General features: G+C 45.3%; 1 protein-coding gene across 5 annotated transcripts in view; it reads right to left on the bottom strand.

The window, feature by feature from the left end:
* SH3KBP1 (SH3 domain containing kinase binding protein 1) overlaps window positions 1-18,157 on the bottom strand; it is a 158,013-nt gene that overhangs the window by 20,816 nt on the left and 119,040 nt on the right. For all 5 annotated transcript variants that reach the window (XM_038757000.1, XM_038757002.1, XM_038757001.1 and 2 more), the window contains 4 exons: window positions 12,085-12,136; window positions 9,080-9,160; window positions 7,334-7,496; window positions 2,574-2,656 (listed from right to left, as the gene is read on the bottom strand). In XM_038757000.1, the coding sequence (XP_038612928.1) occupies window positions 2,574-2,656; window positions 7,334-7,496; window positions 9,080-9,160; window positions 12,085-12,136 (379 nt within the window). The remainder of the gene's footprint in view (window positions 1-2,573; window positions 2,657-7,333; window positions 7,497-9,079; window positions 9,161-12,084; window positions 12,137-18,157) is intronic.

Raw genomic sequence — 18,157 nt, 5'->3', positions numbered from 1 at the left:
ACAGCAAGCCAACCCCCATCCCCACCCAAGTGTAACAGATCCCAGCATCCCCCCACCCCCTACCCGCCCCAGGGATAGGTGCCTCTCCTGGGCAAAAGACAGAAAGGGGATGGAAAAGAAAAAAGCCTTACCCTCATCAACTGAAGAGGAGGAGGGCTGACTCATGGGAAAGAGATGGAGGTGGGAAAAGCTTGATGAGATACGAATCGAAGAGAAAAGAAAAGTGTCACTCAAAACAAAAAGAAACAAACAGAGGCCTAAGAAATGATGAAAGAGCAATGATTTCCCCCTTACTCATGCAGCTACGTTTGGCCAAGATGGGGAGTTTTCTTACACAATGTTTATCAATCAGTGGTATTTACTGAGCAATTACTGTGTGCCGAGCACCGTATTAAGCGCTTGGGAGAGTACAACAGAGTTGGTCGACCGGTTCCCTGCCCACAGTGAGCTTCCGGTCTAGAGGTGCTGTTAAAGAGTCTGTATGAGGAGAATGAGAAGGGCTCAGGAGGGATACAACATTTAACGATAAATTTCCCGAGTTTCGGGCACCAAGATAGAAGGCGCACTAAGTGCTCTGGGGCTCGGCTCCACTACTCAGCAATGTCGGTGAGGCAATCGTATTTATTGATCGCTTACAGTGTGCAGAACGCTGTACTAAGAGCTAGGGAGAGTACAATACGAAAATAAACGGACACATTCCCTGCCAACAACAAGTTTACAGTCTAGAGGGGGTAACAGAGATTAATGTAATGTTTCAGGGGAGTTTTCCCTTTGCCGACAGAGTGGCTCACTTAATTTGTACACCCATTGCCTATTCTGCAAACTATTTCCTGCCTTCACCCAAAGAAATACTGCATCACAGCAAAACAGTCTACCCCAGTTGGCTTGCTCTGTGAGTGAGTTTGACTGACAACCTGCTGGCAGTGTATATTTGGTTCAAACTAGGCCTGTGTAATTCTTTAGTGTGATAATGGTTTATAAAGAAAGTTAGTTTCGAGGACAAGTACTCTCAGATACAGTTAGGAGCGCGTGGCTTTCTAATTACCGTCACTCGTCTGGGGGAATAAATGCCAATCTAACGACTCCATGATACCGACTAGCTCTCGGTTCACGTTTTCTTTGACCGCTGATGGCCAAATCATATGGAACTCAAGGGAAGGGTTCAACCGCTCACACGAATACACGATGCAGAGGCCGAGAATGATGTGACCAGTACAATTTCTCCCTGGTTGCGATGGTTTCCACGAGACATTAATGGATGTTCTAATATCCCACTGGGGCATCGGGCAGCGCCAACACCGCTAGAACGCACTCTCCCACCCCGAGCCCTGTGACTACCCACTGTGAGCCCTGATCCCGCTCTGCCACTTGGTCGGGGACAACAGGACCCCCCCGCTACAGCAGACACCACCCGGACTTTGATGACGACGGTCCCGACTTCTCCTCCAAAGTGAAATGCGGCCAACTGAACCAAGCAGCGTGGCGTTCTGCCGGGGTACCGAGTGGACACTCGCTGCCCTTCATTTCTAAACCCGGCAAGGAGGGCTGACAACAGGCGGCTTCATCACCCCTTGGGGTATTCATCGCCTGGACTTCCGCCCCAACCGAATGGCCAGTGATGCTCAGAGGCAGGGAAAAGACCCAGAGAGCCCTGCAGCTGCAGGACGCAATGGTTTCTAACCCAAGAGAATCAGGTGAATGATCCTGGAACTCTTCCCCATCGGATGAGAGTTGGGCTATTAAAGGAGGGAGATCGAGTGCTCATTTATCTGAGGACCAGTTGGTCCAACGCCATTCTTATGACGCCCCTTCCTGGATGGTTTAGCGGAAAGATCCCAGGCTTGGGAGTCAGAGGACGTGGATTCTAATTCCGGCTTCACCACCTGTCTGCTGTGTGACCTTGGACAAGCCACTTCACTATGCCTCAGTTACCTCATCTGTTAAATGGGGATTGAGACTGTGAGCCCCATGTGGGACAACCCAATTACCTTGATTCTACCCCAGCGCTCAGAACAGTGCTTGGCACAAAGTAAACGCTTAACAAGTACCATCATCATCATCATCATCATTTCAGAATCGCTTCCCTGGAGATAGAACTTAACTTGCACCACCACGATCCCTTGGCTGCAGCCCCTTAAGTGACTCTGGGCGACTGAGTTATTTCCTAATTGCAACACAGTCCGGAGCTGGTACTAAAGCTGAGCTCAAGGACCTGTTTTTAGGGAGAAACCTGGTGTCGCCAGCCGCTGGAGCTTGCTCACTGGAACCAAATGTACATCGCTTAAAAACACGGAAATGGCTGTTAGTCCTCACCCTATTAAAGGGTCATTTATTATTCTCATTTAAGGGCCATTAAGTAATGAACGGAGATTTAGTTTTTGCATACAGAATCCGGCATTTATCGTCCCTCCTTGCAAAACATGTCATGAAACACCGAGAGAGCCATTAACCTTGGATTTAAGTGGCTCCTCTCCTCCGGTTAAGCCGCTTCGAGGAGCAGGGGCACAGCAAGCTGGCCCAGAACAGTTATTTTTAACTTCAAGAAAAGAAACTACAAAATCCTCTTTACTCACCAATGTCATTACTTCTTTCCGGGAGGTCCTTGTCGGGGGGGCTGGCCAGAGTAATCCCCAACTCAATTTTGGGACTGTCACTCCTACGTGAAAGAAAGACACAGGACATTTTGGAATTAGGAAATACCTGAGGTGGGAATCGCTGGGTCCCCTTTCGGGATGCCTGCTTTTCTGAAGAATGGGGTTATTCGGAGCGGATGGAGTCACAGCTCACCCTAGAAAGCCATCGCAGGCAAGCGGACTCCTCGTTTCTGATTCCCAACCCAGCCTTGTCGGAGCCTTCTTTCCAACACCTGTTCTTGAAGATGCCTAAGTCAGGCAGCCCAGGGTCTCCAACTGCTCCCGAGCAACTTGTCGGGAAGGAAATCTCAGGATGGAGAAACGGCTGCTCGGCCTAGGAAATCACCAGCAGGGAAAACCGAGCAAGCAGCGGTAGGACTGCGCAGTTGGGGAAAGGGTTCTCTTTGTGAGGAAGGGCACGAGGGGCTCCGGCTAGCCGTCCTCTCTTGGAGGCTGGGCCGCTTTTGACCTTGGGAAAAACCTGCTGCGACGTCTCCCTGGAAGACCAAGAGACTCCGCGCTGACGGATCAGTTGACAACTGGATGGGACACAAGGCACCATAGGCCCCTTAGTGGCCCTGGCAGATCTGCGGGGCTGAAACATTAGAATTCTCTTGAGGAGAGTCTCGGGAAGGGACGGGGGGAGAAGGTGTCACCCTCGGCCTACCAGTTTATAAAGTCATTTCACTTGGAAGTCAGCCCAGGAATATAGGAGACACAACCACCAGTCCATACCCCAACTAATAATGATAATGATCACTATTATGCTATTTATTATGTGCTTACTATATGCCAGGCACTGTTATAAGCAGTAAGGTTGAAACACGACAAATGGGTTGGATACAGTCTCTGTCCTACTTGAGGCTCAGGGTCTTAATCCCCATTTTACAGATGAGGTAACTGAGAAGTGAAGTGACTTATCCAAGGTCACAGGGCAGTCAAGTGGTGGAGCTGGGATTAGAACCCATGATCTCCTGATTCCCAGGCTTGGGATCTATCGCCTAGGACATACTGCTTCTCCCACCAGGGACACACATTAATGCATGGATAGGGCCAGGGAGGAGAGCTCCCTACTTGTCTGCTGTGTGACCCTCGGCAAGTCATTTCGCTTCTCTGTGCTTCATTTTCCTTATCTATAAAATGGGAGATGCAAGATCTGATCTCCCCCCTACTTAAACTGTGAGCCTCATGTGGGACAGGGACCATGTCTGACCTGATTAACTTGTTTCTACCCCAGTGCTGCGTGCAGGGCTTAATTGCCATTTTAGAAAAAAAAAAACCCACAAAAAAACCCTCAATGGATTTCACTGGAAGTTATTTCTACAAGCCAAGCATCAAGGAATCATTCTGTTTGGAGATAGGAAGTCCTATCTTTCCCTCAGTACAATAAGTCCCAAATGCTGATCTAAACTTGAATTCCCTTTCTGCCACTTAGATAAGCAGGCCTCAGGAAGGTTCAAAACTTCATTCTCTGTTTCTAACCTTCATTCTTTAATTTGGCCTTGCAAGGGGGAAGAGAGAGAAGGGGGCTGCCTTAATTACCCTGGGAAATGACTTCATTGCCTCAGGGAAAGTGCAATTCAGTTTCTTCTCATCCCTTGGAGCAAACACCCAATTGTTCTGAGGGAGCTGTTGACAGGAAAGGAAATTCTGTTTTTCCAACCCTTCCCTCTCTGGACCGGCTTAGGATCCCTGTCAGAGACAAGTTAGATGAACACTTCTACCCTGAAATTCTACCTGAAGGTCCAGGTGGAAAAACAAAAGAGGTGTTTCAAAGAAGGTTCAGATCCTTCTAGAGAGGAAAAGTGCCATGGGATATTTTTGCGAGTGTCTCCCTGCAGTTGGGAACTTTAAAATATTGATTTGTACATTCCCTTCCATAAAGAGATTAAGACAATGCTGATGAGTTTTGATTTCTCTTTCAAAGATATAAATTATACTGTCCTCTGAGACACATATTTAACTGGACACATTTATCTGGAGCGCCCAAAACCCAGCTGCTCCAGATTTCAAGAATCCCCTCCACTGTTACCTAGACACCCACGTTTTCAGTAAGTGACGTCTTGGAATTTTTAAAACTACCTTTCAGATTTAGCCTAGTTCCAATTACCCAATGCTTTGTAGGGTGAGAGTTAATTTTCACAACCAGTACGGCTAGCTTGAAATGCAAGATTTTTCAGCCTTCACCAAAAGTAGAACTACAAAGAGTGGGTCTGGCTTTTTCACATGGGACAGGGACTATTCATTCATTCATTCATTCAATCATATTTATTGAACGTTTACTGTGTGCAGAGCACTGCACAAAGCGCTTGGGAGAGTATGGCCCAATCATCTTGTCTAAACCCCAGTGCTTAGCCCAGAGTAAGGGCTTGAAAAATACCACCATTATCATTTTCCATACATTGCTTTAGGCAGAGGATAAACTATACATTTTAAGTCATCGTTATGTCTAGAATCAAGACACTAAAATGATAGATTCCTGAATACACTCATTAAACTATAAGTCTGATATTGGACAGGGACTACATAATAATAATAATAATGGTGGCATTTATTAAGCGCTTACTACATGCAAAGCACTGTTCTAAGAGCTGGGGAGTTTACAAGGTGATTAGGTTGTCCCACGGGGGGCTCACAGTCTTATTCCCCATTTTACAGATGAGGGAACTGAGGCCCAGAGAAGTTAAGTGACTTGCCCAAGGTCACACAGCTGATAAGTGGCAGAGCTGGGATTTGAACCCATGACCTCTGACTCCAAAGCCCAGGCTCTTTCCACTGAGCCGTGCTGCTTCTCTATGAACTGATTGCCTCATATCTACCCCAGTGCTTAGTACAGTTCCTGGAACATAGGAAGTGTGTAACAAACACCCCAACTGTTACTAGTGGTATTATTATTATGATTTTCCAAGTTCAAAAAATACTGCAATCAGATCATTCATCCTTAGAATAACCCAAGGCAGTTGGCGGCTGTTTGCATCCAAATGATCACCTCATCTTGAGATAACACGGGGTACAAACAGTAGCACAAATCACAAAGGAAAAAAAGAGAGTGAGTTGGGAGGGCTGGGTTGGGAGCACTGCTTAGTACAGTGCTCTGCACATAGTAAGCACTCAATAAATACGATTGATTGACTGATTGATTGAGAGGAACAAGAAGCAAGCAAGCCCAGGAGGGCCAAACTGGAGCCAGGCAGGGAATTCCAAGATAGAGAAGCAGTGTGGCCCAGTGGCTAGAGCATGGGCCTGGGAATCAGAAGGACCTGGGTTCTAATCCCGGCTCCATTACTGTCTGCTGGCTGACCTTGGGCAAGTCGCTTCACTTTTCTGAGCCTCAGTTCCCTCAACTGTAAAATGGAGATTAAGACTAGGAGCCCCATGCGGGACAGGGACTGTGTCCAACCTATCTTATATCTACCCCAGTACTTAGAACAGTGCTGGGCGCCTAATAAGCACTTAAATACCATAACAAAAAAAAAAAATTCCCAATTTCAAAGCTGTTTGCCGCAGAGCCTGAGGGAGAATGAAAGAGATCCGCTGCCAAGAAACAATCTTTCTCCACAGCCCCAGAAGTTGGAAGTCAAAACTCAGGGACCTGTCCGGGCCAGTCATCTTAGGACATTTAGTAAAACATCTACAATGTGCCGCGCACTGCTGTTTGTCTGGGGTCTTGTCTTATGTCATCGAGTCGTTTCCAACACAGAGCGACACCATGGACACAGCTCTAACAGAACACCCCGCTCTCCATCTGCAATCATTCTGGTAGTGTATCCATAGGGTTTTCTTGGTAAAAATACAGAAGTGGTTTACCACTGCCGCCTTCCGTGCAGTAAACTCAAAACTCCACCCTCGACTCTCTCCCGTGCCGCTGCTGTCCACCACGGGTGAGTCAGTCTTTTAGACTGTGAGCCCGCTGTTGGGTAGGGACTGCCTCTATATGTTGCCAACTTGGACTTCCCAAGCGCTTAGTACAGTGCTCTGCACACAGTAAGCGCTCAATAAATACGACTGATTGATTGATTGATTGACTGTCTCTATATGTTGCCAACTTGTACTTCCCAAGCGCTTAGTACAGTGCTCTGCACACTGTAAGCGCTCAATAAATACGATTGATTGATTGATTGATTATGACTTGTAGCACATTGCCTGCCACTCGCTAGCCAATGCCCACGCTAGGAATGGAATGGACAGGCCTCTGCTTGACTCTCCCTCCCACAGCCAAGACTTGTAGAGTACCGGACAAGGTAATTTAGCCTCCGTCCCGCATGGGCTCACAGTCTAATCAGTCAGTCAATCATATTTACTGAGCACTTACTACGGTGTGCAGAGCACCGTACTAAGCGCTTGGGACAGTACGACACAACAACATAACAGACACATTCCCTGCCCATGACAAACTTACAGTTTAGTGAGGACGAAAAAGAAGCACCGTATCTCTAATGTATAGGGGAGGAAAAGGAGGTTCAGAGAGGTTAAGTGACTTAGCGTAGGTCACACAGCTGGGATGAGAACTCAGGGCTCCTAAGAGCCAACCCCATGCTCTTTCCGCTTTGCAGAGTAAGAGGAAGGGAGCGGGAGAAGAAAGGATGATAAAACATTAAGACACCCCCAGCCCTGGATGCCCTCTTCCCTCCTCCACCTCTCCTAAGGCTTTTTGATTGACACTTTCACAGCCCACAAGCCGGCAGGAGCTCAATACTCACCTGTTGTGTGTCAGAGGCACGATTGGTCTTTCCGGCCTTCTTGGGGGAAGGGCTCCTGGTCTACTCATGGAGTTGGTCTTCGGGGGCCGAGGTTTCTTTGGAGGTATGGCAGGAACGGACGGCTTCTGCAAGTCCACCAGTTTTGGCTCTCTCTCTGGTCTTTCTTTAAATCATTTTTTTAATATATATATTCAGGAGGAGGACAGAGAGATCCACTATTAATCACGGTTCTCGGGGACCTGTGCTGCTTTCTTATGCAAGACTTCCTAAAAGCAAGGACCACGCTCTCGAAAGGAATTGAAGACAGAGGTCTGCGTTGTTTCCTGCTGGTCTTACTCCCCTGTTTGTTCCAGCCACCCTGGGAGGCCTCATCAAACTGTTCATTTCATTTTTTTTCGGTATGGAATTTGTTACGTGCTTACTAGGTGCCAGGTACTGTACTAAGTGCCAAGTGTGAAGTAGACACAAGCTTTTATATACTAGTAATCACAGTTCTCAGGGGCCTGTACTACTACTTTATGCAAGACTTCCCAACATTAAGAACTGTGTTCTCAAAAAAAAAAAAAGACACACAAACTATAAAACTGTTTTGTTTTTTTTTAAGGTATTTTTAAAGTGCTTATTATGTGCCAGGCAACGAACTAGGCGCTGGGAAAGACAGAAGCTAATCGGGTTGAATGCAGTCCCTGTCCCTCACGGAGCTCACAGTCTCCTCACTTTACAGACGAGGTAACTGAGGCATAGAGAAGTCAGGTGACCAGCCCAAGATCACACAGCAGACACGTGGCAGAGCAGGATTAGAACCCAGGTCCTTCTGACTTTCAAGCCCGTGCTCTAGCCATTAGACCACACTGTTACCCGTGGCCTCATTATCCAGTTTTAAGGACTTTGATACGTAACCTTCTCCAGCTTTTGTAGTTTGGGTAAAACTTTTTTTTACAGTTAGGTAAAAAAAATTAAGTCGAAAATGAAAGCAATCTACGTACTAAAAAAAGTATTATAGAAAACTTTCAGAGTGGACTTAATGGCATTTTCTAGTTGGATGAGCCAAAACATACTGGTTCTAAATTTCCTCTTACCTTCCTATGCCTTAAAACTGCTTGGGGTTAAAGGTAAAATCACTAGTTATTTAAATAGCATATGTCCTCTAAATCTTTTCGGAAAAAGGGAACACAAGCAAAGCTTTGAAACTAGGCCCTTCATTCGTTTTTATATCTTCTCAGTCAACCCGTGGTGTTCACTGAGAGCCCCCTAAGTGTGAAGCATTGTACGAAGCACTTGGGAGAATACTAAGGTAGCAATACACACATTCCCTGCCCTCAAGGAGTTTACAATCTAGCCACGGAAAATTGGGAGACCCGATTAAGGATATTATGTAAGGGATTCTCCTGTCTCGGTTATCTTGCCCGGCTGAACAGTGATGACAGAGATTAAGTAACCAAAACCTACGGGCTTCACATGGATACCTAGAGTGGCTCAGAACCCCAAAGAGCTTTTTGCGTCGGGCTGCTACTGAACCATGGAGATTGGGGTTCAGAGAAATTTAAGGCCTCAAAGACACAGAGAATAAACCTCTTCCTTCCTCTCCTGAACACGATTCTATAACATCAATCAGCACATTCTAAGTATACTAGGAAGCACAACTCCAATCCTTGCTTTTGTCTGAAAGCTGACAATTGGGTCTAACTCTATTTTTTTTTTTTTTGTCTCCCACTGGAAAGAGTCGATAGGCAGTAGATTTCAAACCTTTTTCTTCTGTTCGGTTTGGAAGATATTCTGGTCTTTCAGGGGGTGTCTTTTTAATTTCATGTTTTTTCTCGGTTGTGCCTATTAAAGAAAGGAAAACCAAGCTCAAATTTTGAAATATAACAGCTCTATTCTCAATTAAGCATTTATGATTACATACTGAAAGAGGTGACAGTCACCTGCATGGACAATCCAACTGCAAAATTCAGGTTGAAAAACGTAGATATAATAATAATAACAATAATAATAATACTTTTAAAGCACTTATTATGTGCCAAGCACTGTTCTAAGTGCTAGGGTAGATTCAAGTTAGTCAGGGTGGACGCAGTCCCTGTCCTACATAGGTCTCACAGTCTTAATCCTCATTTTAGAGATGAGGTAACTGAGAGAAGTGAAACAACTTGCCCAAGGTCACACAGCAGACATGTGGCAGAGCGAGGATTAGAACCCAGGACCTTCTGACTCTCAGGCCCCTGGCTCTATCCACTAGATCAGGCTGATTACAGGCAGGAGACCAGAAACAAAATGGTAATCCACTGAGTACCACAGGAGTAAACAAAAACCTAGCAGTAACTCCAAGTCCTTTTAGGAGTTAGATAAGAGGAAAGAGACTCTGGCACGGTTTCCTCAAACCAATAAACCAGGAAACTGCAACACTGGACTATCGCAATTGCTGAAATGAGCATTCAACCTTTAACCAAGACAACTTGGCTTTTAAATTTTAGGGAGGACGACGGCCTCCAACAGTCCTACTGATTGCTGGGCTGAATCTTGCATCCTTACTTCCTCCACAAACCCCTCTCCCTTCTGTCCCCAGAGAAAAGTGATGACAAAACTCCAAAAGCAAGAGCCTCTCTCTGTTCAGCCTCCGGTCGGCCTCGCCAAATGTCTTCGAATAAAAGAGTCCAATTTCAAGCCATGTCATTCACCCTCTGTGAATGGCACAGAGACACCTATCTAATCTGTGCTTTACAATCACTGAACGGACGGAACAATCAATCAATTAATCAATCGTATTTATTGAGCGCTTACTGTGTGCAGAGCACTGTACTAAGCTCTTGGGAAGTACAAGTTGGCAACATATAGAGACGGTCCCTACCCAACAGTGTGGGCTCACAGTCTAGAAGGGGGAGACAGAGAACAAAACCAAACACATTAACAAAATAAAATAAATAGAATAGATATGTACAAGTAAAATAAAGTAATAAATATGTACACACATATATACATATATACAGGTGCTGTGGGGAAGGGAAGGAGGTAAGACGGGGGGATGGAGAGGGCTCACAACAGTGGGCTCACAGTCTAGAAGGGGGAGACAGAGAACAAAACCAAACATATTAACAAAATAAAATAAATAGAACAGATATGTACAAGTAAAATAGAGTAATAAATATGTACAAACATATATACATATATATGGGAACATATATAAATAAATAGAGTAATAAATATGTACAAACATATATACAAGAACAAATGGAAGCTTAGCCAACATCGACGGGGCATCCCTTGCCACCTCAGCAAAAATTAGCCCTGGCCTGGTGTTAAATGCAAATTTACTTCTGGCACCGTTGACAGGAAGATAAGAAGTGTTGCAAGCGCAGTCAGAAATAACTGAACACACACACAATCGGGCCATATGTAGGAAGAGCACAGAAGGAGTTGGTGAGCAAACTGAGCGACAAACTGTTTTAAGGGTAAGCTAAATTGCCCTCTGAAATGTTGGCAGGCTAAACTATTTATAATGGAGGAACCACTAGATGGCAAAATCAAACTACTCAGTACAGACAACAATGGTGACGGAGATCTAATTAACCACACATTTTACAACACAGTCTCTTCATCAATTGTACCAGAGGAAGTGGAAAAAGATCAGCATAAGGTCCGATTTTTTTCCAGGGTATAAATTAGTAAACGTTAGAATGACCTAATTAGAGAAGCAGCGTGGCTCAGTGGAAAGAGCACGGGCTTTGGAGTCGGAGGTCATGGGTTCGAATCCCGGCTCCACCACAAGTCTGCTGTGTGACCTTGGGCAAGTCACTTAACTTCTCCAAGCCTCAGTTACCTCATCTGTAAAAATGGGGATTAAGACTGTGAGCTCCACGTGGGACAACTTGATCACACTGTATCCCCCGCAGCGCTTAGAACAGTGCTTTGCACATAGTAAGAGCTTAACAAACACCATCATTATTGTTAACTTACCAAATTAATTTGACTCTTCTCACTTACCAATGCACTTGGGGGGAGACAAATTAACCGCTACTCTAAACCTGACACTACTCAAGATAAAACTGTTTATTCATGGTATACAAAAAGACGGTAAAATATTGAGTTCGGATTTGCCTTTTTCCACCATCATAAGCGTATGTAACCTTTTGCTTTAATCTGTTTGAAATTTAATATTTATTTACTTAGAAACAATAACTGTTTCCCAATAAAGTTTTTTTTTAATTAGAAAAATTTAAGCTATTGTACAGTCCAAATAATGGCCTTTCTGTGTGAGGAAACCTTCAGTGGCCTTGTCAGATGATGGATAAGCTTCTGGTGCCAGTTTGGCAGGAAAAAATCAACCCTATTCTTTCGGGGATAAATAACCCTGCTGCCCAGATATGTTGCTGAGTGGCCCGAAAACTGAGTGTGAAACCTGCAAGATTAAAAAAAAAAAATCACGAGGGACTTTTCCTCACTGCTTCCAGGAACCCTTAGAAAGAATGAAGAGTACAACAGTTGCATAATTTCATGGCTCGGCTCGACCGAAAACCAAATGCAACACAGGTCGCGTGAGACCACTGTCATTTTGACGGCCGAAGGCTTCCCTCTACTAGGCACGCTGAGAATTTCGATTTTTTCAAATGAGAAATTCGAGCGCAGTCACGGCTGATTTAGAGACCCCTGGCGTTATCCCTCAAATGAATGCGATCTCGTGAAGGGGTATTGACTTTTCACTGTAATGAAAAGGAAAAAAAAGTGCCTCTCGGTTCACATAAGTTGGAATTGCTTACCTGCCCCTTGTTTGATGACAGGAGCCGACGGAGGAGGAGGTTTTTTAGGTCTCTGAAAAATTAAACAAAGGTACATCAGACAGCAGGCCAACCAAAAGAGACTTTCACATGGAGTGGAGACACTTTTCAAGCTGTGGTGTAGACGGTAATTTGAGACGGTACAAAATAGTGTCGGTCAACAAATGGAATACTTGCTGCCCCAGCGAAGTTGAGCAGAAAAGCTGCAGGGCCTAGTGGAAAGAACATAGGTCTCGGAGTCAGAACTCCTGGGTTCCAATCTCAGCTCTATAAATCTATGAATCATATTTATTGAGCACTCATTGTGTGCTGAGCGCTGTACTAAACGCTTGGGAGAGGACAATATAACAGACTGTACACACGTTCCCTTGAGTCGTTCATTCATTCAACAGTATTTATTGAGCTCTAACTGTGTGCCAAGCACTGTTTCCGACAAGTTTACATGGAAGGGGATACAGACGATAATATAAATTATAAAATTATGAATCTGTTCCTAAGTGCTGAGGGAGGGGTGAATAAAGTGTGCAAATCCAAGCTCTGCCACTGGCCTGCTGTATGGCTCTGGGCAGGGTGCCTGAACTTCTCTGTGGCTCAGTTTTCTCATCTGAAAAATGGCAAGTAAATATGTGTTCTTTCTTCTCCTTAGACGATGAGCCCTCTGTAGGACAGAAATTATGTATGACCTGATTATTGATTATCTTAAGCCTACCCCAGGGCTCAGTGCCGTTAGAAGGAAAAAGAAGCAGCAATATTAGTCACTGAACAGGCCCTAGAATTGCTTTGCCCTCTGGTCTACTCTGAGGATTGCTGAAAGGGAAACTTGACCAAAAGATACAATGACAACGAAAGCAAAAAGAGAATTTCCCTGGGCCACCTCCTCCATCAGGAAAAACAGCAGGAAAACGCTGGAAGAAAACCACTTTAACAGCAAAATTGATGCTGAGAAAAAGCATAGAGAGGGTGTTTTTTCTTCTCCACTATTGTTCTAGAGGGGTCTCTGCTCCTTCCAGCTTCACGCTGTGTACTTCACTTCATTCATTCCTTCAATCATATTTATTGAGCGCTTACTGTGTGCAGAGCACTGTACTGAGCGCTTGGGAAGTACAAGTCGGCAACATAGAGACGGTCCCTACCCAACAACGGGCTCACAGTTTAGAAGGGGGAGACAGACAACAAAACAAAACATGTGGACAGGTGTCCAGTCATCAGAATAAACAGAAGTAAAGCTAGATGCACATCATTAACAAAATAAATAGAACAGTAAATATGTACAGTATGGTCACTGGGTGACGGGTAATACCTGTGCTGCTGGTGGCACCGGGTTCTCACATTGGCTCTGGACTGTAATCCCGTCACGGGCAGGGAAAGTATCTGTAGTATTGTACTCTCCCAAGCGCATAGTACAGAGCTCAATAAACACCACTGATTGACTGGCTCCTGTACTGACATTTTTTTTTTGGGGGGGGGGGGGGGACGCAGGGAAGAGAGGGGGGCCTGGACAGCGGCATTGGCTTCAAGCCACTCAATTACCTCTCTCCCACCACAACTCAGCCTACACATCTCAATCCTGTAACAATAAACTACTTACTGAAAGTGCCTCGCTCTCATCTCTCTCAGCATCCTCCCCCTCCTTCCTATCTCCCTCCTACCTGGAACTCCCTCCTCTTTGAGGCCCAGGCAGGGCAGGGGTTGGTCCCGTGACAGGCCAGAGCACGAGGATCACAAATCCGCCAAGCTAGCTCTCTTCTTCCCTTCAAAGCCCTACTGAGAGCCCATCTCCTCCAGGAGGCCTTCCCAGACTGAGCCCCCTTCTTCCCCTCCCCTTCCCCCCGCCCTACCTCCTTCCCGTCCCCGCAGCACCTGTATATATGTTTGTATAGATTTATTACTCTATTTTACTTGCACATATTTACTATTCTATTAATTTTATTTTGTTAATATGTTTTGTTTTGTTGTCTGTCTCCCCCCGTCTAGTCTGTGAGCCCACTGTTGGGTAGGGACCGTCTCTATATGTTGCCAACTTCTACTTGTACAGTGCTCTGCACACAGTAAGCACTCAATAAATACGATTGAATGAGTGAATTAATTAATGAACAAATGACTGTGGGACAGGTGCAGTGTGGCCTAGCGGAAAGATCAGAGGCCTCTGGAGCCAGAGGACGTGGCTTCTCACCCTGGTTACACCACCTACATACTATCTGACCACGGGCAAGGCACTTAGCTTTTCTGGGCCTCTGTTCCCTTATCTGCAAAACGGGGATTTCAATACCTGTTCTCCCTCCTACTTAGACTGTGAGACCCTTGTGGGACAGGGACTGTGCTCGCCCTGCCTAACCTGTGTGTGATGATATCTGTTAAGTGACTGCTATGTGCGAATACAAGCAAATTGGGTTGGACAGAGTCTTACCCCAGTGCTTAGAACTGTGCTTGACACATAGCAAGTGCCTAACGAATACAATAACAATAATAATAGTTAGAAAAAGTCATGAGAACACACAGAGCACACAGAGTGGGAAGGGGGGTAAAACCAAGTGTGGGAGAGAGAGGGTGACTTCAAAGGAGTCTTCGTGAAAGGAGGTGTTACTTTTGGAAATTGTGCTGCTCAAGTCTGGAGCCACTGGGGAGCAAATCAGGGAGCAAGCCAGGGCCAGCTCTGCTTGGCCTCTGGGCCTAATTTGCTGAGAGGAACTGGCCGGCCATCTGCTTTTTCCTGGCTCAATTCATTTTCTCCCGAATGAGCCAAGTTCAATTCCACAACACAGAGAGGTTACATGGCCTGGTAGAAAGAGTGTGGGGTGGGGGTCAGAGGACCTGGGTTCTAAGTACAGGCCCTGGCATACAGTAAGTGCTTAACAAATACCATTATTATTATTATTATTATTATTATTATTATTAATCCCAGATGTGCCTCTTTTCATTCACTCAATCATATTTACTTAGCGCTTACTGTGTGCCGAGCATTGTACTAAGTGCTTGGAGGAGTATAATGTAACAATAAACAGACACTTTCCATGCCCACAATTAGCTTACGGTCTAGTGGGGGAGGCAGATATTAATATAGATAAATTAATTCCAAGTATTTACATAAGTGCTACGGGGCTGAATAAAGGAAGCGAGTCAGGGCGACGCAAAATAGAGTCGGGGAAGAGGAAAAGAGGGCTTACTCAGGGAAGGCCTCTGGGCGTATATATGTATATACTGTATATATGTTTGTACATATTTATTACTCTATTTATTTATTTTACTTGTACATTATTCTATTTATTTTATTTTGTTAGTATGTTTGGTGTTTTGTTTTTTTTTTTCTCTGTCTCCCCCTTTTAGACTGTGAGCCCAATGTTGGGTAGGGACTGTCTCTATATGTTGCCAATTTGTACTTCCCAAGTGCTTAGTACAGTGCTCTGCACATAGTAAGCGCTCAATAAATATGATTGATTGATTTATTGATTGAGTAGACGAGCCTTCAATAAGGCTTTGAAGGTGGGGAGAGTCATTGTCTGTAGGATAGGAGGAGGGAGGGAGTTGCGGGATAGAGGCAGGACGTGGGCGAGAGGTTGGCGGCGACACGGGAGATGGGAGGACAGTGAGAAGGTTAAGTTTAGAGGAGCAAAGTGTGTGGGATGTGTTTTAGCAAGAGAGTTTCAAGGTGAGGTAGGAGGGGACAGGCCTCTGCCTGCTTTAAGATACTCAACCAGTTGTTAAACCTAAGTTTGCACGCGGTTTAGTGACAAAACTGAGAATGGAAGGAATGGGGACCCAGATGGTAGCATCGACAGAAAACGCAGTGAGGGAAAAAAGCAACCATGGCAGAGATGTGGGTCAGGAGAGGAAGAACTGAAGGGCACGTGATTTTAAAAGATGCAAATCTCCCTCACTTGCACACATTATTCAAAAGAAACAGAAAACATTACAGCCACTGGTTTGACTGCCTCCCAGATTACAAGCTCTTTGCAGGCTGGGATGGTGTCTGCTAACTGTACTGTAGTTTCAAGCTCATAATAATAATAATAATAACAATGATTATAATGGCATCTGTTAAGTGCTTACTATGTGCCAAGCCCTATTCTAAGCGCTAGGGTAGATACGAGATTATCAGGTTGTCCCACGTGGGACTCTCCACATACAGAAGCAGCGGAGCCCAGTGGGAGCCAGAGAGCCTGGGTTCTAATCCTGGCTCTGCCACTCTTCTGCTGTGTGACCCTGGGTAGGACAGGTAACTTCTCTGTGCCTCAATTTCAACATCTATAAACTGGGGATTAAGACTTTGAGGCCCATGTGGGAAATGGACTGTGTCCCAACCTGCTTACCTTGTAGCTATCCCAGCGTTTAGTACAGTGCCTGGCACATAGTAAGCGATTAACAAATACCATTAAAAAGAAAAACCAGATCCCTGAGGGCAGGGACCATGTCTCTTATATAAATGGACCCTGACAAAGTGCTCCACTTCTACTGCTCCATCTCTTCTTTTTCAGGGGCAAAGTGGATGGAGTAAGATGCAATACCACCAATGGCTCTCTCTGAGGCTAGAACTAGTGTAGTGGATAGAGCACGGGCTCTAATCCCAGCTCTGTCATTTGTTTGCTGTGTGGCCTTGGGCGAGCCACTTCACTTCTCTGTGCCTCAGTTACCTCCTCTGTAAAATGGGGATGAGGACTGTGAGCCCTGTGTGGGATAGGAACTGTGTCCAACCCGATAATAATGGTGGTATTTGTTAAGCGCTTACTACGTGCCAAGCGTTGTTCTAAACACTGGGGGGGATACAAGGTGATCACGGTTGTCCCACGTGGGGCTCATAGTCTTAACCCCCATTTTACAGATGAGGGAACTGAGGCCCAGAGAAGTTCAGTGACACAAGGTCACACAGCTGACAAGTGGCAGAGCCGGGATTCGAACCCATGACCTCTGACTCCCAAGCCCGTGCTCTTTCCACTAAGCCATGCCGCTTGTAACCACCCCAGCACTTAGTACAGTGCCCGCCACATAGTAAGTGCATAACAAATACCATAATAATTATTATTAGTGGTCAAAGAGTGAATGGATCTCAACGGTACCCTAAGAATTTTTCTTGTGAAGCCTTAAAAATATCCTCAGGGTCCTGGGAGACCAACAACACTTGACTTTATCCATTTGGTCTTTTTAAAAGAAAAGGAAATAGAGCAATTCTATTTTCCAATCCCAATCCTCCCTCCCATCACCACTGCCACTCCAAATGCAGAGTGAACGGTAAATGAACGGGAGACTGTTACGAGAATGAGAAACGCTAATGAGGTAGTTGTAAGAGAAATAGGTTCTGTTTGCGCATTACAGGTCCTCAGCAAATATTAAACACTATCCTCTGGAAGCCAGCTGCCTGGAAGACCAAGACATATTCCCAGATTTCAAGGGCAGCAAGGCGCAGGCCTTCAGTGGAGAATATGAATTCCAAGGATTTCTTTCCCCAAAGGCAATTTTTGAGGGATGAAGTGGAGCTGCTTGATCTTTTCTCTCCAGGTGGGAACAGTATGTGCAGAGAAATCCTGTCAGCTCTCCTAGTATACGGGGGTTGTGTGCCTGAAGATGTTTGTACATATTTATTACTCTATTTATTTATTTATTTATTTTACTTGTACCTATCTATTCTATTTATTTTATTTTGGTAGTATGGTTGGTTTTGTTCTCTGTCTCCCCCTTCTAGACTGTGATCCCGTTGTTGGGTAGGGACCGTCTCTATATGGTGCCAGCTTGTACTTCCCAAGCGCTTAGTACGGTGCTCTGCACACAGTAAGTGCTCAATAAATACGATTGATTGAAGAACCTCCCCATATAGAATACCTGCTTTGTCAAACTCAGATTGGGTTGGAGGCAGCAGGCAAGCCTACACCCTACAATGGGACACCCGGGTGTGCCGTATCCTGGCAGATGCGAGCCGGAAGGGGATCTCCGTGTTCTAGCCAAACTGTACTATAAGAACATGCACCGTGCCAAAACCAAGGGCATTTGGAGATGGCTGGACTTTTGATGCTCTAGCTCATGTTAGTACTTTCATTCATTCATTCAATCGTATTTATTGAGCACT

This window comes from Tachyglossus aculeatus, chromosome 15 (genome assembly GCF_015852505.1).
Source record: "Tachyglossus aculeatus isolate mTacAcu1 chromosome 15, mTacAcu1.pri, whole genome shotgun sequence".
In the NCBI taxonomy this organism is placed as follows: Eukaryota; Metazoa; Chordata; class Mammalia; order Monotremata; family Tachyglossidae; genus Tachyglossus; species Tachyglossus aculeatus.
Note: the sequence above shows the minus strand (reverse complement) of the source record. Positions and strands in the feature narration are given on the sequence as shown.